The sequence below is a fragment of the Acipenser ruthenus genome, chromosome 7, assembly GCF_902713425.1.
Source record: "Acipenser ruthenus chromosome 7, fAciRut3.2 maternal haplotype, whole genome shotgun sequence".
In the NCBI taxonomy this organism is placed as follows: Eukaryota; Metazoa; Chordata; class Actinopteri; order Acipenseriformes; family Acipenseridae; genus Acipenser; species Acipenser ruthenus.
In genome coordinates this window covers 45,792,120-45,815,489 of record NC_081195.1, presented here as the reverse complement: position 1 = coordinate 45,815,489, position 23,370 = coordinate 45,792,120, and the positions used below count along the sequence as shown (strand labels likewise).

Here is a 23,370-nt window from a genome sequence, read left to right as displayed (position 1 = left end):
TAATTAGTGAGACAGTTGATTGGACACTGGATATGGAGTGATTTCAGCTGTTGAATTGCAAGCTTGAATAAAAGCAATAAAAAAAAAATCACATAAAAACACCAATATGCCACGTCTGTCAAGACAGCAGCGCCTTCATGCAATCAGCATGTTGGAGGCTGGACTAGGGCAGCGTACTGTGGCTTGCCGTCTTGGGTGCTCACAGCCAGCAATTTCAAACCTGGCGAGATGGTTAAACCAGACACACTCTGTCAATGACAGACCACGAACTGGGAAACATGTGGCTTCTAGGGATTGGAGACCACTGAACAGGCAGATGCTTATCCAGGCACTACAAGAGGAATGGGCCAGGATTCCACAAGACAACATCTGAAACCTGGTGCAAAGCATGCGTTGCAGATGTACTGCTTGTATTGCTTCCAACGGTGGCCACACACGCTACTAGCCTGACTTTCACAGTATCCCCCATCCCCCCATAACTTCAGACAGTAAAATGTTAATTGTTAATCAGCACAATAAAAAGTCACTGCACCTGCTCTAAAACAGAGGTGATTTTTCGCTCACCTCTAGTGAATAGTATCCAAACATAAAAGATAAGTTTCTTCTGATGCTCAAATATAAGTGATAAGTTTCTTTTGATGCTCAAATATAAGCGATAAGTTTCTTTTTATGCTCAGTATATGTCTCAAGTTTGCGTGTCAGAATTTTCATTATTAAAAATATTTTATGGCCCAGTAAATTACTACAGGAGCTCGACTAACAAGTTTTTTTTGGTTCAAAATGGAAGAAAGCAAGTGGTAGGGGAGAAATGTGGTACAAAAGTACAACACAAAATAAATAAATATAAAAATAAAATAAAACCCCTGACAAAAACAACAAAATAAAAACAACATAAAGCGGGTGGCAGTGCCTTACCAGTTTTAGGTGTCAAACTCAAATCTGTGTCAGAAGAAGAGGACTGTCGACTGTAGGACTTGGAAGGTGAAAAGGAATAAGTTTGGTTTTTCAGTGGGGTGGAGGGTCCTGATGAATGAGTATTAGGGTTGGGATCTTCACTGAAGGGAGTCCTGCCAGAAGAAGGTGGAAACACATTCAGTACCCAAGTGCTAAAGGACACTAGCAACAGTGGAATGACCCAGACTTGGGAAAGGTGGTGAAGTGGAGAGGGGGTGGGAGGGTGGAGGCAGGGGCAACCAATTGCTGTATGCGTGCAGGCTGGGGAGGAGGCGGACGAAAGTTGCCGGTTGCCTTCTTAGGGTGCTGGCCAGGGAAAATGGCTGACAGTCAGAAAGATGTGTGACAGAAAGTAAAGCAAGCTTATGGATATAAACACACGACTTCAGTAAGATATGAATTGCATTAAAAAAAAAAAAATAACGAAAATAACTGTGAAGCACGACACTGTACAGTGATTTTTTCAGCTAACCACAGCACAACTTGGAACTGAAATGAGTCATGTTTCCTTATTCCAGCAACTAATAACAGCATGTCACAGCTAAAAATGGAAAATAAAGAAAGAAATAAAAGTCGCCGAATGTTTTGATGTAATTGTGTTCCATCTTTTTTTTTTTTTTTTAAGTATATATATATTATTAATACTTGGCTTGGAAAATCCTTTATTTTTTTTCTTTAGCTAATGGTATCAGTATGAGCTGCTCTGATCAGTTTTTGAGGGGAGGGAATGCTTTGGAAGCTGAAGAGTTGGTATTAACACTCCCTGGCTAGTGGGGAGTACAGACGCATGGTACCTGCCTACACTGCCTGCCTGGCTTTAGATTCTGACCCCTGTGCTCATGGCCCGTCTCTCCCCAGCTCCTGAGCCTATGCAGTCTCATACCAGTGTAGATGAGAGTAGGAACAGACACAGAGAAGTTCTGAGTTAGTCGTGAGCCGGAAGCAGTGTGAATTGGGCTGTTGTGGGTCGAGCGACATCCATGGCTTGGCGGGTGAACCAGTGGAGACCTGAGACAATTGGCAGCCAAGGGAGAAGAAAGAAAGAAAAACAACACATACAACAAATTGCAGCGAAATAGTGCTTTCCTTTCCCTTGAATAATTACGCCTCCAGAAAGCTTTCTCTAATTAGCAGCAAGTAGTGAGCCGTATAATTTGGTTATTTTTAGTAGACAAACACATAAGCAGCATGCTGGGTCTACAGAACAAGCTTTAAGCATAATGTGAAGTTATGTTAAATTTTGAGTAGTTAACAAGTGAATTATCCATATACTATTATTACATTAAATAACTGAAATAGCTTATTTACTCTGTGTGTTTGCAGAGTATAGGCCTAATACAAAAAATAAAAATAAATAAATATATGTATTAGCATTGTACAGTACATGTGCACGTGTACAAAACTGTATGTGATATCTTATATAATACAATACATTTCTTCTGTTATTTAAAATATTAAAGACTAAGACTTGTGTTAATCCTATATGACATAACTCCTAAGTGAAATGTATACCTCATCATGCAAATGAAAGATGTAAGAATCATGCAAGCATACATTTTCTGCATGCAAACTACACACAGTGCAAGGAAACACAAAAAATGTAGGTTTGTGTTTATCTTACCCAATTTAAATTTGTTTCAGATATAAAAGAGAAATAAATTGTGTTCACATCTTATACACAGGTATGTATTCAGTTGGTCTTAATTGTGGTGTATTTATGCATGTCTACTTTTAAACACAGAATTGCACTTAATAGATTTGCAAGCACTGTTAAATGTGCTGGTTTTCATGACCTTGGTACACAACCCTGCCTATTTTAATGACATACAGTAAATGGTGTCGGAATTTAAAGTATGATGCTTTTTTTTTAAACTGCAGAAGGGAACTAGAACTGAAAGATACATGACAAAACACAAAGGCTTTAGAAAGCTACTTGTGTGTTGTTTAAAATGAATCATACAAAATACTCACTTATCCAGTTAAATCAGGTAATTAATTTAAGGCATATAGACAGTTATTCTTGTAACTTAAAATATATTTATATTTTTTTATTAAGCGCCATTGCACACTGAATAAGTTCCATAATTTACCATCTATAATCTGTAAATAGTGTGCGGAAACCGATTGCATACCAATTTCAGAGATGACTCTGCTATTGCCTGAAGGTCAGGTGTCTCCCATTCAGTAAATACTGATGATCTATTGTTGTCATTTTTAATATATGGGAAAATTTATCAAATTCTAAATCTAAATTATTTCGATTCCACTATTCAACGCATCAACCTTGTATGACAATTACGTACTCGGTGTGCAAGGAACAATAAGAAATGCAAATGTTTGTTAAATATTAGCTATGTTCAATTTAGATAACGAAAAATATCTGGTATGCAACGGCCTTTACTGTATAATTACTGTGTTAATAATATGCGCTTATGTTTGGGGGTGCACCTATTGTATACACAAGGTAAGCATATTTGCTTGTATGCAGGAGTATCAGTAGAGTGAAAGAAATAGAAGATAGTGAAAGTCTGTTGTAAACACACCTTCGAGGCTCTGTTTAAAAGGGTATGCATTTTACAGATAAAGTACTCGCCAAAGTCAACTAAACATTCATGCAAAAGCTCAAATCCCCTCTGCTTTATACTTACTCTTTTATTTCTTTGGATGGGGAATTGCATGCAGGTAGGAGTGCTGCAGAAGGGTTACTTAGTTTATCCAGGGTACAGGCTGTTCCAATAGCTCGCACTACTAGCCCAGACTCTCCCTCTAGATCGAAGCATTGAAGGTAGCCCACAACTGCATTGCCTCCCATTTCCAGAACCTTTAAGCCAATTTTCCTTTGAAGCTCACCTAGAAAATAACATATTTTATACACTACCGTTCAACAAGTATTAGCAAAAAAGTTTCCAATCCAAAGGCTGGAATGTATTTTCCTGATGTTGAAGGGGAAGATCAGGGTCATGATCATGAACAAAAAGCTGTCCTTAGCACAAACATATACATACTGTAATTCAACATAAAAGTTAGATAATTAAAATATTAAAGTGATATTCTGTAGTTCATTTGTCACCTGCAGTCACTACATTTTTCAAAGCATAAACTTAGCCATTGAACCTTTCTACATTTTATATTAACAAATATAATTTGCATCGGTGCTGTTCATATTGAGATAACAATTGTAACTACAATACCAGACATCAGAGAGATGAGTCTCTGTCGTGCTTCATTGGATGCCCGGGGTGTTCTGATTCTGTCAATCCACTGGTACTCTGGGTCTTCATTCACCACCAATTCCTCTACGAATCCATGGACTGTAACTACCTTATAGCACTTGGGAATGGATGTAGCTGGCAAAAAAAAAAAGAAAAAAGTTATTCCATGTATCCATCTGTATACAATATTGCGGATATGACGCAAATGGCACAGCACAAAGGGAGTTAAAAAAAACAATTCTGGGGTTTACTGTCTGTTAAAAAAAGAAAAACTCAGTTCAACTTACTGCAAAAGAACTTGACTCCACACGATGACTGTCTAAAACGGTTTAAGTCATTAAACAGGTCCACCTTAACAACAACATTTATTTCCCCTCGTATACCTACAGAAGAAAGAAAATAAATATATGTGAGATCAGAACAAGTATCTTGTTTGCCTTTTGCAGTTTATGTTTGGGAGGAACTGTAGTCATGTGGTTTAGAAATATAGATTAAACCTCCAGGAGACTGATTTACCCTGGCTTGGCTTCTTTTTAATCAGATGAAAGTTAGGTGTATAATCTAGTGTGGGGTATCCAGAGAAATATATTCGAATTTAACTGTACAACAAACTGTTTAGAGGACTCAAATCAATAAACCAATGTTTTCAGAAATGACTTTCAGTGTTTGTATTTAATGACCACTATAAACATCAAATTCAGACCAAAAGTGTATAAAACTTTATTTTGCAATGTTACTTACAGGGTTCCATATCAGACAACTAAACAAACTCACCATTGGTAGTTGTTATGTGTTTCATTTTTCATGTCACAACTATATGTACATATTTCAGCTTTCCTATTAATACAAAAGACTAAATAGGGCATTCATGTTTAAGGCTTCAGCAAGGGAGCTGGGTTGTCTGCTGTGTAAAACCGTACCATGTATAGTGTCATAAATTGGAAACCACCCAGAGATTACAGTGGCAGCTTCGCTGGACAGCAGAGGATCAATATCTATATAAACTTTGCCAATAGCATCATTGGCACTGTAGGTATCATGGTCAAGAACTGTGATTTGCAGTGGCTCGTCTTGTAAGTCTTCATCATCCACCTATTTTTCAATAAAGAAGGAAATCATTATTATCATAATTTATTACTAACTATCAATACAATTAATAAAACACTGTACAATAATGGAACGCTCAATAATATAGAAACATTAAAAAAAAAGTTTTATATATATTGCATTATACCCCTTTGTACTTGTACTGTATGTAGGCAAAGAAAATGTTAAATTTTGTGACTAGTACCATATGGTACTATATATGATCATTCACATATGGGCCCTATTCAATACGAGTAGAACGAGGTGCTAGACATGATGGTAGCATCTAAATTAAACCCAGGGTGATTTTTCTGGTCAAGGTCCGTTTCTCACTTTAGGTTGACCTTTGCAAGGTCACAGGTTGAAGGGGAAATTAAAAAAAATAAAATAATGGCTATCATTTCTGAACTCAGCATGTCAGAAAACCCCCAGGTGAATTTTTCTAGGAAAATCTGAGACGGACGGGCAACGAAATGTCCCTTTTCTGGTTGAGTTGGCGTGGAATGACCCATATTCATAAAACCCTCCAAACAGCAGCCATCAGTGACTGATCAAAAAATATTTATAGAAGGTTTGGTTGAAGCGCCTAATCACTTAACATTGAGCTGATAAATGAGTTTTAGGAAAATACAAATGAATTAAATAAACCATGCAAATGAGCTGAGCAATTTTTGGGGGGATTATTCATTGATGATATTTAAGAGCCAGTATCACATCCCTATATGTTGTAAGAATACCTGTAAGATGTACTTGACCTTACTGTACTGTTTTCAGTACTTTTTTTGTCATTATGAACTGCTTCGTGGAACCATGATCTATACCAAAGCTTGGTGTTATTGTTTACATTTTGACTGCAGTAGTGGAATTAGCGTCTTCACTCTTTTTGGCACGATGAACCCCAATAAAAGTCAATAGAAGCACCTATTGTTCTCACTTGAGAGTTCCCCCGAGCTAACTTTTACACACATTAGCTGCTCAGGTTGCCAGGTGTCACGTTCAGCAGTGTCATCTGGCCTATCGATTTTCAAATTAAAAAAAAAAAACAAACACATTTTGACACTATTAAAACGGCAATGTTTGTATTGTCATAAAAAGCGTTCTGCAACAGTAAATGTATACAATAAATTAAATACCAAGACCACTCTGGTTGTGAGCTGAGGTCTGAACCAATGTTTGGTTGTCATCTCGTGTCGTTTGAGATGATTAACCCGAAACCTGGTCAATCTGAACTGTCATTCTGGCATTTTTCATTGGCTATTTATTAATTCACTCATTTTTTATATTACGTTAACGTTTCTGTAATAGAAAAAACACTTACAAGCATGCATTTGCATTTTTTAAATATCAACCAACTGTGAAAAACATCCCTAAAAAGTACCTTTGTGCATTGTGGCAGCAAGAAATAAAACAGGACTGCATTTCACTCCATTATTACCTCGTAACACATCACAGCAATGCAATTAACCCCTAAATATAATATATGTGTAACTTCCAACATCTTTTTTTTTTTTTTTTTTTTTTTTTAAATTTAGTCGTCGCCAATTATTTTTACCCCGGTTTTCACCCCAATTTAGCATGCCCAATTATTATCTGTATCCCCGGCTCACCGCTCGCAACCCCCCCGCCGACTCAGGAAACGGAGGCTGAAACACGCGTCCTCCGAAACGTGCTCCTTCCAAGCCGTCATTTTTCGCACTGCAGATCCACAGCAATGCTACCAGACCTATAGTGCCGGAGGACAACACAGATCTGGCGGCTCCGCTGCAGAGCCACAGGCGCCCTATCGGCCACAGGGGTCGCTGATGCGCGGTGAGCCGTGGATTCCCCTGCCGACCTAAGCCCTCCCTACCCGGGCAGCGCTCAGCCAATTGTGCGCCGCACCCTAGGAACTCTCAGTCACGGTCAGCTGTGACATAGCCTGGATTCGAACCAGCGATCTCCAGGCTATAGGGCACATCCTGCGAGGAGCGCCTTTACTGGATGCGCCACTCGGGAGCCCTAACTTCCAACATCTAATATCTTTAGGTATGCCTACACTCAGTTATACATTTCAATATTTGCTTTTGTAATCTGTATGTTGGGTTAAAGAATAAACTTACCTCAAATTTAAACCACTCTGAGTTCCATTGGGGATTTAGAGATTTGGGAAATACATCGGTCTTAAATGTTGTGTTTCCAAATTTAACCTGAAAAAGATATCAATAACAAAAATAAATAATAAAAAGTGAATAATAAAATTAGATGAAAAATGCTGTCTCTGGTCTGCTTAAATAAATAAATAAATAAATAAATAAATAAAATGGACAAATAATATACTGATTTCAGTATTTAAGGAGCATTATACAAACCTCTACAAAAGCATCAGTTAGGTCGCTGGCCCTGTCCATAACAGGCAGATGTCGTCCAGCAACAATTCTAACCTTTAGCTTTCCTGGCATGGTTACACCTTCCTGTAAAGAAATACACAGTACATTTACATGATCTTTTAATAGTGAATTGTGTGACAGGTCATTTCTAGTGAGACCAATCCTGTACAGTGCATTGTAAAAACAAGGGTGGTTACACAGCTGTGTTTGACAGCAAGTTTATTTATTAAAAAAAAAAAAAAAAAATCAAGAACATAAATAGCAATCTTCCTTCTGCCACATTTGGCATCCTTGACACTGATAATGTACAAGAACATAAACAGACAAGACTACAAATGGAGCATACTAACATAAATAATAATAATAATAATAATAATAATAATAATAATAATAATAATAATAATAATAATATCAGGTACCAATGCACATTATTTTCCATCTACTACTGTCCAAAAGCATTAGTTTTAATTATTGCATTACAGATTTAAATAACATCTAACCCTCGCGATAATTTCTTCAATAGTTCACCAATAACACCCCCCCCCCCCCCATTAAAATAACGAACAACCTTGAGATAAACAAATCATGACAAATCAACGCCTGCCTTGATGACAAATTTGAAACAGACAAACGTGAGCAGCACTATTTTAAGCATCCAAATACCTAAATAAAAAGTAAATTAGAGTACAATTAGACAACAATTTAATATCAATCTGCAATGCCTTCATCCCATGTAAAAAGAAAATGTTGAATGCAGGCCATGCACGTTATCACTGTGAAAACGGTATCTTTGCTTGTAACCTATTTGTATAATTTGACAATACTATTAATATACATGTATTCGTATTAAATATACAAACCTGATACTATGTTACGTACACCTGCTTAAAGAAAGACATTTAAATCTGACAACATTGACCGTCCAGCACCAGCACAAACTCCTCTTCTTGCCCATAACATGAAACTGGGAAGTGGATCTTGCAATAGACTTACAAAATATTGTTGTGTTTTTGTTAACTGTATTTTAAGATCAAAGCAAGCATCTATTTCGTTTTTACACGATTTTAAGAACCATACAATGGCTCGTTGTTTTACAAACACGTCTATATTGATGTATCTCTTGTAAACAGTTTACCAATCCGTTTGTCATACGGGGGACGGTGAAAGTCACTCAGTGCACAGACAATTCACTTCCAGTAGTGAGCAACAAACACTTCCGGGTACATACAGCGGGTGACAGGGTTATGACGAATGACTCTCGGGTTTGGTTTTGTATGTGCATGTATAGTTCACACCTCGTTCTTTAAATTGTTACAGTCGCCTATTTAGTCCTGCACTTGTTAGCAGTTAGCAGTTAGCAGTACATACATATTCTTGTATAAGTCAGTTTGATTCCGTTTAAAAATAAAAATGATTACATTTACTGTACTATTAATAACAAAGTTTTCTATACAATATTCATATTTTACTTTCTCGAACTTATGATGTTTTTGATGTTTTGTACTCCCAGAAAAGCATATATTGCGCAATGTATGCTTCCCTGGCTGCGAAGTTGCGCACTTTTTAAGATTTTAGGCAACGTTTTAAAGATAAAATGCAATACAATATTTTTATGTTCCAACTCCAAGGTGTGTTAACCATTGTTGTATTTCTTAATACGTCGTATGGTTGTATTTTAGTGATGTTTATACGTTTAAATTTGCTTTTTATTTAATTGCGAGTAATATATCTATTATATCTCATCTTTAACGTTACACATTTTATAATACTGTACAGTGATTCTCCATCCACTTTAACAACGAGTTTGAAGTAACTGGTGGAGTAAGGGTATGTGGATAAATGTCTTCTATTGTAAACCAAGCAGAGATTATGTAAGCAATAAGACGACAGGGTGTTGGTTGTGCAATAACAGCACACCCAGGGGCGGAGTAAGGTACAAGGACGTAGGCCGAGTGCCTCTAGCCCCTGGAAGTGCGACGCGGCTGAAGTTGGCTTCTTATTTGCCAGCTTCTTATTCGCAGGCTTTTAGTGCATGAATGTATTTGTCTACGTTGAAGAACTGGCCTTGAGTTTAACTGGTTAAATCACGTTGGGCCACCGATTTCTCTACAGGTACCTAGCGAGGGGCCCCCCTCTGCAAGCGACACCTGTATTTAGCCCGGCTCAACGTGGTTTACTGGGGCAGAACAGCAGGCAAACATGCCACATATACCAATCGCTCAGCTTCTTATTCGCTCTTTATGTATCTATGTTGAATAAGTAGCCTTGCATTTAATGGGTTAAATCATGTTGGGCCGCCGATTTCTCTGCAGGTACCTGGCGAGGGGCAACCCCTCTGCAAGCTACACCTGTATTTAGCCCGGCCCAACGTGGTTTATTGGGGCAGAACAGCGAGTACACTTGCCACATATGCCAATCGCTCAGCTTCTTATTTGCTTTATGTATCTATGTTGAATAGGTAGCCTTGCATTTAACGGGTTAAACCACGTTGGGCCAGGCCAAATACAGGTGTAGCTTCTCTTCGCTCTGATTTGCTAATTGGTCCACCAATACGACCTAGCTATGGTTTATTTTTCAAATCTCAGTAAATTAGACGGCGCCTATATATATTTTTTACTGTCAGCTATTAAGTGGGCTCAGAAAAAAACAGAAATGGACTCAGAGCTCAGTCCCCCCCCCCCCCCCCCCCCCCAAAGGCTGGGCCCGTGTGCAGTTGCATCCTTGCACCGCCCCCTTTTTAAAGGTATCACAAAATAAATTAATAAATTAATACAAAGAAATGAGTACGTCTTGTTCACACTACTGTAATGTTGGAATTGTAGTATTTGTGCGAACACCTTTGCTATAAAATAATGTGTTTCCCATAAATCCAAAAGGTTAGAACTTTGTATTATTATTATTATTATTATTATTATTATTATTATTATTATTATTATTATTATTATTAACTTATGGTAAAAAAAAATTATATTGTCTTTAAAGGTTATGAAATCTGACACTTGACTGTACATTTCAGGCTGAATTGTTAATGTTGACAGGTAAGTTGTCCCATCTGCTTGTAGCTCTGTTGGTAAGGGGGACATTGAAGGGATTACATCTTTGAATTAAAGCAGCATTCCCAACAGATTAAGCTGCAGATAAAAAAAAAAAAAAAAACTAAAATTATTTTTAACACAGTTATTCAAATTAAACAGGTAAAACAGGTGCTTTTGAGTGTCATCTGCAAACTTCGTTGTGAAGTTAATTGTGAAGCAAAAAACTATTTTTTCTACATGCTGCTTGTTTTATAGGGCCTTCAGATAAAAATGTATATTCAGTATATCAAATGTAAGTAGATGTTAGTATTGAAATCATTTTTACAAACCATGAATATTGGAGCTGACGAGTATATTTTCATTGACTTCTAGTTAAATGAACCAGTAACTATTTACAAACTTAAACTTTTTCAGATATACCACTGTATCATATGATTTTAAGCATACAGCTCAACCTTTAGTGAATGTACAAAAGCTACAGCAACAAAGTTGGCTTTCTAATAAACTGGAATAATGTACCTCTAAACTACATGGTGTAGCTCAAACAACAGGTAGAGAAAAACGCTAGCACAACACACACACACACAACACAACACACGCACTCGCACATACACACACAATGAAGCAAGGAGTCAGAAAGGTTTAATCACACAAATTGTAAAACAAATACCAAACAAATATTCCTAAAAAAGGAGCAATACATTATTAACCATTGTGTTGGATCAACCACAAAAAAATGCAAACAATCAGTACTAGGTACATTATTTTAAATAGCAAAAAGGGATTACTAGTAGGCTTTGTAGATAGCAAATAGACAATTACAATGTTTTAGTGACTGGAAAGCGTTTTCACTGGTAATTTCTGAACCCCACCCCCCGCCCCCCACACACATTTTGGAACCAAATCCCGCCTATTGTAAGGGACATACTGCATCTGAATGATATGCTTAACAGCAGCTTTGTATAATAATCTTTTTTCATAGTACAGTATAAATAATTAGTAAAGAGCAGTAGAAACGTAAATATGTGATATTATTCTTTTTTTACAGAACACAATTAACAAAATCTTTAGAATTTACAAATAGTGGAAAAAGGCTATCCATTTTTTTTTCTTATTGAACATTTAAATTATGTTGGAAAGAAGTTTGTCTGCAACATGTTTTTTTTTTTTTTTTTTTTTTTATTGAGCATGAGAAGCCTACTGCAATACATTGGAACACCTGCCAACCAAGCTACAGCATGCATTACATTTATATTTCCTCCTGAAAAGCCACGTTTTGCAGCTAAAAAATTCAATGTAACTGGTTCAGGTTAAAACACAAAGTTGAAATTATAAACATGGGTTAACTTAATACAAATTATTATCATTTATTTCTTAGCAGACACCCTTATCCAGGGTGACTTACAATTGTTACAAGATATCACATTATTTTGACATACAATTACCCATTTATACAGTTGGGTTTTTACTGGAGCAATCTAGGTAAAGTACCTTGCTCAAGGGTACAGCAGCAGTGTCCCCCACGTGGGATTGAACCCACGACCCTCCGGTCAAGAGTCCAGAGCCCTAACCACTACTCTACACTGCTGCCCTGATACTTTTTTTTTAAAGAATATTTTTGAATTACAAAACGAACATTGTTGGAGAAATGATGTAACAAGAATATCATAGAGTAAAAAAAAAAAAAAAAAGACTTTGCCACCAACTGTTGATGTCAAAGCCAAACCCCTATGACTCCTTGCCTCATAATACTGTAACACCCCCAGTACCACAATGCATTGCGTTCAATTTGCATAGAGGGAGGGGTGGAATTTTCCAAGAGGCATAAATACCCAAAGTAGGACGTGCTGCTTAAGCATCCAGATAGAGCACATAGAAACGCATACTGGAACCAAATTTGTCTTATAGAATGGCTAACTATATCCACGTACCCGCCTGTGCCCCTGCTGTTCCCAAATTAGATATTACCGTAGATGATAAAGATATCAGTGCAGGAGCAATGAAACTGATCAAGGAACTGAGACCCAATTGGGATCCGTCAGAGGTCAAAATGAAGGTACCTATTTCTTTCAATTTTCTATTAAACAGATCTCTTTAAAAAAAAGAAGAAAAAAAACATTACATTTAGTGTATTCTTCTACAGACATGTCGCATCTAGAATTTTGAAGACCTCGAAAAATGAAAGTCTTTATGAATTGTATAATTTAAGTGGCTACGCAGTACCCTTTACTGTACTACGTGGTGCAAAGCAGGAAGGACAGCTTTAATGAGGCCCAAAAGGATACTTGCACTTTTTAGTAACCATTTGCCGATATAAATGAATGAAAATGGAAAACAGAACGCTTTAAAAAATCAAGAAACATTGCAGAACTGTCATACTTAACCCTAATTCTATTTAGCTAGCCGTGGTTTGTACAGCCAAACATATTTTGCATTACATGTCGTTCGTAATACCGGGATATAGTCACTAACTTGGCACTGTATACACTAGTACAGTTATTGTTTTTCGTGAAGATGCAATTAATCTTTAAATAATTGTATTCAGATAACAGGAAGGAACTAGTTGCAACAGCTGGAGGATATGCATTGCATTTTGAAATGTTGATACAATGCATCCACGAGGTTAAATATTTAAATAGCCATAAAAATGGAAATACCCTCGATTTTACTACGGTACTATAGCTAAACTAAAAGGAAACACATACCTTATTGCAAGGATGTATGAAAACATATAATGTGCTGGTTTATTGTACTGTGTGCGAGATTTAAAACAAGTATACTTTTTTTTTCTTAAAGTATGTATTAAAGACTACTTGTATCTTAATGTCAATTACATATATTCCAGATCATTTGTAACCCGGTGTAGTGTCTATATTTTCATTCGATGACAGCGTCGTGAGAGGCGTGACTGTTTAACTTACCCTATGCTCAGCTTGACTTTCTAGAACATTTCCTCTCAACTCTCAGTGGGTTGTGCATTTTTGGAATAGACTGGTTTCATCAGACTCTAACCCGTATGACTTTACTGTAGAAACAGGTTTATTTATGTTAGTTATTAGGGTTTGTCTTTAGTTAATTTTAAGGTACTGTACAGTTGGTCTTGGTGATCAGTTCTCTAGCTCTCTACAGCTATCTTATCAATAACGGAGCTATGTGTCACTGGCTACCACCCTTAACTACATATTGCTTTAAGAACTGGATTGTGTATGGGTCAAAATAAACTGTCCTGCTAAAGGCTGTAGAACACTTGTGGGAAACCTGTGGGTGCAGGCAGATTCCCCCCTGCCTTTGGCATTTACACTAAAGCCAAGATACCAGGGCCGTGATAACATCGCCAAAGTCCTTAAATATAATGTGAGAATGGAAAAAGGCCCACACATTACATAGCCATTCCAGGTTTGATTATCCCCTTGCTGGAGATGTATAGTGTTTGTGTGTCACGTATATTGTAGGATTACATATATTTAGAGAGCCACTTATCCAATTGTGATCAAACCTGACTGTGTCAGAATCTGGTGCCTGTATATACATGCCTGTCCTCCAGTCTTTGCATACATACATACGTCACCTTTATATTTTTTACTTTATTAGTTACCTAGAGCAGTGTTTTTCAACCTTACGTGGTACCATAGTTGCAATAAAAGGCAGGAAAATCTGATTAACAAACAACATTTTCCCTGTTTATTTAATATGTAATCTATGTCACAACAGTTAAGGACAGAATTCATTCATTCAATTCATTAAAACCTTTATTTAAACAGGTAAAGACATTGAGAACAAGTTCTCATTTAAAATGCCCACCTGACCAAGAGGCAACATAAATACAACAAACAACAATACATAGACACTACAGCAATACGAAAAATAAATAAATAAATAAACTAATAAAATCAGTGTCTGCTCTGACAAGCACATGAAACGGGAAAGAGCTTCAAGTCTAGAAAAGAAAGCACCCTCTGAGATAAAACCAGGGAGTTTAAGCCTTGATTGTAACTCATTCCAATCGTGAGCAGCTGCATATTGGAATGCGTTACGCCCAACAGCAATAAAAACACGAGGGACAATTAAACTAATCAAATTGCTGAATCGAAGGTTGCAATAGGAGACCGATATAGTCAACAATTTGCTTAAATAGAGGGGTGATTTCCCAATTAGGGTTTTATAAGTGAGTCTGTACCAATGACATAAATCAGGACTAAACCAAGGGCAGTTACGATTCTTAATCCTGACTCTCTTCAGAGGAGCATGTTTATTAATAATAGTAAGAAAACTATCCTTAAAAAAAGGCCCATGAATCTTCGACAGAATACCAAACAGTAATTATTAAAACTTTAATTACAAGTCTTTGGATGCACAGAATCACAAGACAGTACTTAGGAATCTCTTTGGAAACACATGTATTCACTTTCTTTTCTGTAAAATTATTATAAATAATCCAAAATAGTCTGCACTGTAAATGTTTTATCATGTTACCATTTACTTCCCATCTCAGCATGATTATGTGTGCCATTTAAAATGTTTACAACATCAAGAACATTAATCTCAAGAAAAAAACTATTGTAACTAATAATGATAAACTTTTTATTGAAGCCAACATTAAAATCATCCAAAGGGACTCGGTATAACTTTCCGTGGCTACGCTTTCTGTAAACTCGTTTTGTGTTTTTTTCTTTGTTTTTCTTTTGCAAGAATGATACACAGGATAATCTGGATGTTCAGTAATCTGGATGTGCAGTACCAAACACTGAAAACAAATTCAACCAGCCGCTGTTGCTATTGCTACTAAAATGCAACCACGCCTAATAAATAGAGCAAAAACCATTAACGTATGAGTATTGTGATTATTATTTATGTTTACTGGAGAATTTAAACTTTTAAGAAATGCAGACAGATGCAATTATTCAATTATACGATTAGATGCAAACTGCAAAGTTCATGAGCAACACAGAGCACTCTGAGCAGAGCTCTCCATTGACAGTCGCCAGATGTCTGCTTCACCGACCCTAATATCAGAGTAGAAATCTGCTCAGTCAAAATCATGCATGTGTACAGGTGGATGGTAATTTTAATTGTAACCTTTGAGCTGCTAAAGAAAAATGAAATATTTATGGACAATGGCTTGGAGCCAATATATAATAGAGTTAAAAATATATATATGTGTGTGTGTGTGTGTGTATATATATATAATTCGCTCAAAGAGCCAGCTGCCCTTTTATATGCGTTTCTGAGCGTACCCCAGGTTGCAAACCCCTGACCTAAAAAAACATTAATTCAATTGAGAGAAAACTAGGTTACAACCTTTGGAAGGAGTAAACTAATCCATTTTGAACATCTTAACATCTGTATGTTAAACAGTAAAATGAAAAGTGCAACGCATGGTGCTACTTTCCAGCGAGACTGTGTTTTGCATGAATATTATATGCTGCTTTCTATAGCTTGTTTACTTTAACATGGGGGGAAGTTTGATTGTTTCCAGGTGATGATATGCTGATTCTAGCACAACGTCAGATGGCCGTTGCAGGAGGATGAGGAAGTGAATGTAGGAAATGCAACCCACAAAAATATCTGCTTATAGTGCAGACTTCAATATCTCAACATTGTTTGCCTTAGGAAGGAGACAACATTAAATTCCTGACCAGGCAAGGAAGATCTGTGCAAGAATCAAAAGAAAATAGTTATATTACTTTTAATGTAATAGTACCTACTGTTAACCATCTCACTTATGCAAGTGTTATTTTGTAGAGTGAATCCAATATATCTGCTCACTAAAATAATTTAGTTAACACATCTTTATTAACAGCATGCAATACAGAAAATGTCTATTGCCTATTCTGGAGAGCCAGGCCAGCAGTTTTTAGTTCATTCTTCCTACTCAAGCACAACAGTTCTAACTTGCCTCTATTTATACAGCGGTGGTTTCAGAACCACTTCTTTGCAGGGGTATATGCAGCTGAATTGATAAACCAACTGGGCACTTGTTGTTAAAGCTATTTTCAGAATTTTACCACATTTTATAGTGTGTGTGTTTCAAATCGCTTTGCAGCTGAGCATGCTAACATTTTTCAAATTGGCACAGTTGTTGCATCAAAACAAATCTGAATTATTACTAAATTACTAAAATCAAGAACAGAGCTGTCAAAAATAAGTATGGTAATTAATAAAATATAAAAAACTGATCACAGCCAATGTCTACCAGTATACAGTATATTCAAATATATTAAATGACAGTAATTACAGTGACTTGACTACATAAATTACACTACAGTTCAAACAGGGATGTGTGATTTTTTTTAAGCTATCAAGAATGTAATGCACAGTTCTATAAACAAACTAAATAGTGGATTGGAATATGGAGATTAACCAAATGCTAATAGTTAAGTCTTTATAGTTACAGCTAGCTTCCCCAGTTTCGGATCAAAACCATCAAACAGATCTTCTCAGGCCTCTCATCTGCTGGCTGCTGAGACAAGTGCCCACCTGCTAATGAGACGTCTCCCATAATTTTCAAAATGTGTTTGTTTGTTTTCACTTGAATGCTACCCTTCTCTCCCAGCCTCTGCCCCCCTTGCCCCATTCCATCTTCCCTGAAAACTATGATTTAGCATTTAATATATACACGTTATTTATACGTTTATTATTATTTGCCCAATAGAAGAAGTTAGCACAAGGTTATATTTTTTCAACTCCAAGAAAAATAAATAAATAAATAAATAAGAAATATGTGAAGTTTTCTAATCGGATTTTGTAATGAAAGTCAGTAGTTTTAAAATACAGTAAAACAAATATAAACACCATTTTCTGACAATTGACAGTATTTTCATTTAATGTTAAGTGGTACAGTATCCACCACTTACACTGTCCAGGGTTATTGTGGGCAACTGTTTATATCGGGCAAACAGCATTTGCCATTTGTCATTCCCAGTCATCTCAATAACAAGGCATAATTTATACCCGATCTTTTGGGCAAAGTCATCTCTTTGGATCTCTTTACGTGCCATACACATGGGCACTGCTTATTCTGTAGTAAGTGCTCTGACAGATTGATCAATCAGCTGTTTGCACCTCATTACTGAGCGATTACCTGTATAATTTACCTTGGCTATTTAATCCCTGTATGCAGTGTCGGGTTTACAGTTTGAATGGTTTATAGAGAGAGAGTTCTTAAAGTATGACTCTAATGTAGAACTCAGTGCAGTGCAGTGCGTAAAAAAAAATATCTGTGTTAGATGCTGTGAGCCTCCTGAAGTACGCTTGGGACTCTGTCAGTCAGCAAACAACGCAGCGTTGCTTCAAGAAAGATGGGTTTTCTGTAGTTGGGGAGGAGAGTGCTAACGAAAATATGACAGAAACTGACACTAACAACACCAGACGGGGTGTCAGAGGAAGAATTCTCTCAGCTGTGTCACCTTGGCAACCACTACGCTTTGTCTGAAACTGAGCGCATACACGCTTGTTTGTTTTGTTGACTTTACTGATGAAGACACACTGGGCAGGACTTTCAGCAGTTCATAAATGATAACGCCAGTGTTAATCAACAAATTGTTATATAGCATTGATTTTGGCATTTTCAAGAGGTCGTTATGCCTATCTCGTTATTAAATAATTATGCTAACGTGAGTTCTGAAATTGTTGATTTACGAAATAATGTTAATATCTTAACGAGCAGTGCTTCTTGTAACTATTTCTTTTGTTTGCCTGAGAATTTAAAATCAAATCTTTGTTAATTGTCATAATTTATTAGGAGTTAATTTGCACTTGGAAAAGCAGGGTTTTAGTTAACGAAAAACTACAACTCACCTTGAAACAGAAATTTAGCAGACCATGGCTGTGACGCCGACGATACAGAGACTACCTAGATAATTCAATATTTGTAGTTATGGAAAAATTTTAGACTTTTATATACTCTGGGTTATGAATAAGATTTATTCACTTGTTTTAACAATTTGTAGCCTTAACCCTTTGCAGTCCATTTATTCTGCGGCTGTCAGGCTGGTCAGGTTCAATAAATTTTTGTGAACAAAATAAAGACCACGTGCTGTTCAAATTGAAATAAAGTGACTTTGCTATTTGCTTAAAACAAGTAGCAAAGCAGTGTAAGTCCAAAAGGGTACCCTATACAAAGACAACGGTACCAAGATTTTGAACAAAAAACATGTTATATATATATATATATATATATATATATATATATATATATATATATATATATATATAAAATCAGCCAAACATTAAAAAAGTAACAAAATTTCACAAAATTTTAGTTTCTGCTTGATTATATTACCTTTAGAATAATCAGACAGGTACAAAACTTTTTACAAATCAATTACACACTACTAACAAACAAAAAGCAAAAAAAAGGAACTAAAAACTATTTTTCATCAATGTTATAACTATTTATATCAGGCGAGGTTTGCAAACAAACATTTACACTGACAGAAATGATCTGTATGTGTCCATGGTATGGTACCTTTCAAAACAGTCACCTGGGTGTAACCCTGGCTGCCTTGAACAGGTTTTGCAGAACCATACAGTCTCTCCTCCCCCCTTTTGTCTTTCTGTCACTGCACACTACAATGTTTCACACAGGTGAAGAACAATTCTTGATGAAGACGGCATGTCAGGTCTCAGCAGGGAGTCTGTTGTTGGGCTGCCAAAGTAAGGAACAATAGCAGAAACATAACCAGTTTCACAGTCAGCTAAAACAATAGCAGAAACATAACCAGTTTCACAGTCAGCTAAAACAAACACACGCATCCCCCACTTGGTAGGCTTCTGAGGATTGTAGCACTTGAAGATAATCCTTCCTTTGAAGCCAAACAGCGCTCTCATCAATGCAAATGTATCTACCTGGGATGAATCGCTCACAACATTTTGTGTCTATGTAGCTGACCACATTCCTGACCTTTTGTCCTCTTCTAAAAAAAAGCAGCCTGAGGCACCTGGTGGGGGAGGGTAAAGGTGCAGTATCCAAAAGATCCGCAAGAAACATGATCTCTTGAATACATCTTTGAAAAACGGTATACTGTCGGCCCATTCATCTGAGAAATATTCTTTTATGTCTTTTACATTCAGTCCCATGTTCAGCAGAACACTAAAAAATGCCTTCATCTCTGGTAATGTGACAGGTTTCCAGGAGTTCCAAATAGAATTATGACGCAGCGGTCCTGTTAGTTTTACACTCGCATGTCTCTTGGTTTCAGTTACAATTTCAGTAAACACAGCGTTCGTGAAACAAAGTTGAAAAAACTCCAGTGCAGTTCTCAAAGTAGTACTCCCTTGAAATCCCTTATTTATCACAGTAAATGGGAGTTTTGTGAAAGCATCCACACTTACCGATGCGCGTCTCCATTCGCCCTCCAGCTGCACGTCTGGTTCATGGTCACTTTCCTCAGATTCCTCAGAGTCCTCAGTTAGTGAAAAATTTACTTCCTCGTTACTAGATTAATCAAAATCATCATCCAAACTGCTTTCGTCTCTACTTTCTGCCTCATCCATCATCTGTGCAAGTTCTTCAGGCTGCATTGACTTTCTCTGCCTGCTCTGTGCCATTTTTACTCTGTGCGTCTCAGTCTCCGTCTGTTCAATTCGGCTTTGCTCAGCTTGTTTATGGTCTATTCGGTTGTGTCCACCTTCTTTCCGATCAGAGATGATTAGGGAATGACCTGTCTTGGCTTTCTTCGGCCTAAACGCAACACAGGCTGTGTTAGATCATGGTTTTCGGCAATGTGGGACGGAGTCCGACAATGGACAGGAAAGGTATTTTCGCGATGTCGGACCAGGTCCGACATAGGAATGCAAAGGTTTAAGCCCGGGAGACACTGCCAATGATATCTCAGGAAGGGATGCATGGATGCATAAAGTACAGTGGCAATGGGACAAATCAATATGTGAAAAGATAAGGCTATGGCAGTAATAAATATCTACAATTTTGGCAAGAACTTAAGGCGACGTGATTGTGAAAAACACATATGACTAGAGACATGCATGTATACTCTGTCACATACACACACACACACACATACATGCCTACCTACCTACCTATATACATACACACACATTATTCCATTGGTTTGTATATAATGTCCGTCCTAATATTTTTGGAAAAAAGACCCAACAGCCCCACATTGTACCATTTAACTATTAGACGAAATATTTACAGAATACTTAAAAACTGCTGCTATAATTATGATTCATTTATTATTAATAGCATTATCATTAATTATTATACCAAATTACTTTTTTTTATGTACAATGAAGGTAACCTATACTGTGCCACCCAAATGCTTATAAAGTCAGCAAAAACATGTTTTCTCTTTGTTGTAAATAAAAACGTGATTTGGTATAGTTTAATTTATAAGGCTACTAATAATAAACAAATCATGCAGCATGGTCCTAATAGCAGTTGTTAAGTATTCTGTAAACATTTCTTCTAATAATTAAAAAGTGCAATACAGGGCTTGCTTTCAAAAGATATCGTCACAGACATGAATGGAATACCTAATGTGATCGACATCATTGACATGGATTTTGCATAACGTATTGGTAATATTGTCAGACTCCCCCCACACTGTATGTACAGTGTACACTCTCACCTTCACACGTCTGTATGCACATATTATAACATCTTCTTATAATACTGTAAGTGCTCGGTGGCTACTTCTATTCATGTTGAGTTTATTTATCACGGAGGCAAGCAAAGAGTAACAGAGAAAATGCATGATTAGAGGAATTCACCGAACAATAACTATAAACAAATTGTGTACTGGGTTGGGGAGTTCTGTCTTAATTTTAAAAGCTTAATAAATGTATAATGAAGTGTTACATACATGATATACATAATAACTAATAATAACTAACAACTACAAACACAAATGACACTTCAAATGTATTTATTTATAGCTAGGGGTCTAATTAAATTGCGGTAAATATACATATTTTTCATGGGTAGGTTGCGGAATAAAATTATGATTTCGCGGACCTGCTTAAACATTAAATAAACCTAAGTAGACAGTATTTCAGAACACTATAAAGCCTAAAAATAGTGGTACTTGCTTCCTTAGTAAAACAGAGTGCTGTCATTTGTTAAAGGCAGGCATGCAGCATCCCCCTGCAGTTGACTTGCCCATATATTGAGACTGCACGTTCTGCATCCACTGAATTGGTTGGAAGTTAAGGCAAAGTTTTGCCAAGTTATACAGATGTGGAAATCGATTAGAAACAGCCCCAAGGGCATCTGGCACACTTTAATAAAGGCAATATATGCAGCATGTTCGCTGTCATGTTGTTTGTCCCATCCAGTAATTTATTTTATCAGTACTGAGTCAAAACGAAGAAAACGTGGCTATTCGTGTCTAAAATTCCAACTGCGAAAAAGTAAGCAGCAGGTTGAAGCGAGGTGGCTGTGCTAGATCGTTGCAGTACTGGTTTAACTTACCGACAGGAATACTTTTTGTCTGGCCTGACTTTCCAGTTTGGTTTCTGAAAGGTGTTTATTTTAAGTTCTGTTCAGCAGCCTCTGTAGTAGCCTTTTGGTTAATGTGTGGTTCTGAAGCTAAATAGCGATCGATCTTATTTTCTCTAAAGACACATTAAGTTTCTTTGGGAAATATCTTGACACGATCAATCACCGAAATGTACTTTGCTTTTTTCTTTTGTCGTCCATTTCTACTATTTTACGTCCAATGCTGAAAACTAGATTTTAGCAACCTAAATCAAAACAATGCAGCACTGACTTTGTCCCACCCCCTACTGCACAGTACACGTCACAGAAAAGCAGTACAAGAGATAGGCTGATTAAAACTTTGTTGTCATTTGAATAGTAAACAAGAACGTTAATCATTTTGGATATTTTTTTTTTTGTAAATGTTATTTGTGGACGTTTTTTGTTTGTTTATTTTTTGCTTAAGTGCAATGCACACGGGACGGCGAAGGAATAAAAAGGGGCTGCTACAGAAGGAAGATACATAGTTTGCATCACTTGTGTTGTGCAGTAGTTCATTTAAACAAGGTTTCTTTTTTTTCCTCTCCGTACATGTTTGGTATGCATTGGCCCCTAAAAGAGGTGAATTTCGTGGTGACCCCTCAATTTCACGATTTCCACGAAATCGCGATTTAGGTAGACCCCTATTTATAGCCTACAATCATACATACTAAAATGCAGACAAAAGTAGATGTCAACATAAGAAAATAAATTTCAACCAATATACATAGATGGCTTACAGTATTTTTTTCTTTTTAACCAAAAAAATATTGCAGAATGCAAATTAAAAGAGTTGCATATAGTAAGCTGTGGCAATATATCCCCCTGAGGGTAAATGACTAGTGGTGTTTATTTTTTTATTTTTTTTATTATTATTTTTTTAATTCATGCCGTCCGATAATCGTAAATCAGCATTTTATATGCGAAGCATTCTAAATAAATGTACATTCTGCATGACACAATTATATACAACATTGATATTCCCATTATTTTTTTATTTCCATCTGGCTGCTGCTTGCTGGTGGGAGAGCCATCTCCCTGTACGCTAGTAGTTTCCATAACAGCAAATTATGCTTCCATTAATTTTTCTTGATCTCGTTAACATGCATTTTGATTAACGAGTTCCCCTTAGATGGTCATTGAGATAGGAAGTGATGTAGGTGACAATTGAGCTTTTTAACAAGAAATGTGATCATTATGTTTGTTGGTTGCTCTCAATAAAGGCTTTTTTCTGGCAA

General features: G+C 36.6%; 2 protein-coding genes across 24 annotated transcripts in view; one reads left to right on the top strand and one right to left on the bottom strand.

Annotated features, from left to right (window-relative positions):
* Positions 1-8,836, bottom strand: part of LOC117415459 (C2 domain-containing protein 5-like) — a 37,813-nt gene extending 28,977 nt beyond the window's left edge. For 4 of the 23 annotated variants that reach the window (XM_059027093.1, XM_059027094.1, XM_059027100.1 and 1 more), the window contains exons 1-8: positions 8,479-8,833; positions 7,601-7,702; positions 7,352-7,438; positions 5,087-5,258; positions 4,454-4,549; positions 4,146-4,301; positions 3,603-3,804; positions 916-1,067 (exon numbers count right to left, since the gene is read on the bottom strand). In XM_059027093.1, coding sequence (XP_058883076.1) covers positions 916-1,067; positions 3,603-3,804; positions 4,146-4,301; positions 4,454-4,549; positions 5,087-5,258; positions 7,352-7,438; positions 7,601-7,690 — 955 coding nt within the window. In that variant the 5' untranslated portion in view covers positions 7,691-7,702; positions 8,479-8,833. Of the gene's footprint in view, positions 1-915; positions 1,068-1,752; positions 1,963-3,602; positions 3,805-4,145; positions 4,302-4,453; positions 4,550-5,086; positions 5,259-7,351; positions 7,439-7,600; positions 7,703-8,478 lie in introns of those variants that run through there. The other 19 variants (XM_059027103.1, XM_059027105.1, XM_059027116.1 and 16 more) reach the window with 8 other exon arrangements.
* Positions 8,837-12,461: 3,625 nt separating this feature from the next.
* The window catches only part of LOC117416098 (ethanolamine kinase 1-like), a 38,788-nt gene continuing 27,879 nt past the window's right edge, over positions 12,462-23,370 (top strand). The window contains exon 1 of the mRNA XM_059027092.1: positions 12,462-12,709. Coding sequence (XP_058883075.1) covers positions 12,563-12,709 — 147 coding nt within the window. The 5' untranslated portion in view covers positions 12,462-12,562. The remainder of the gene's footprint in view (positions 12,710-23,370) is intronic.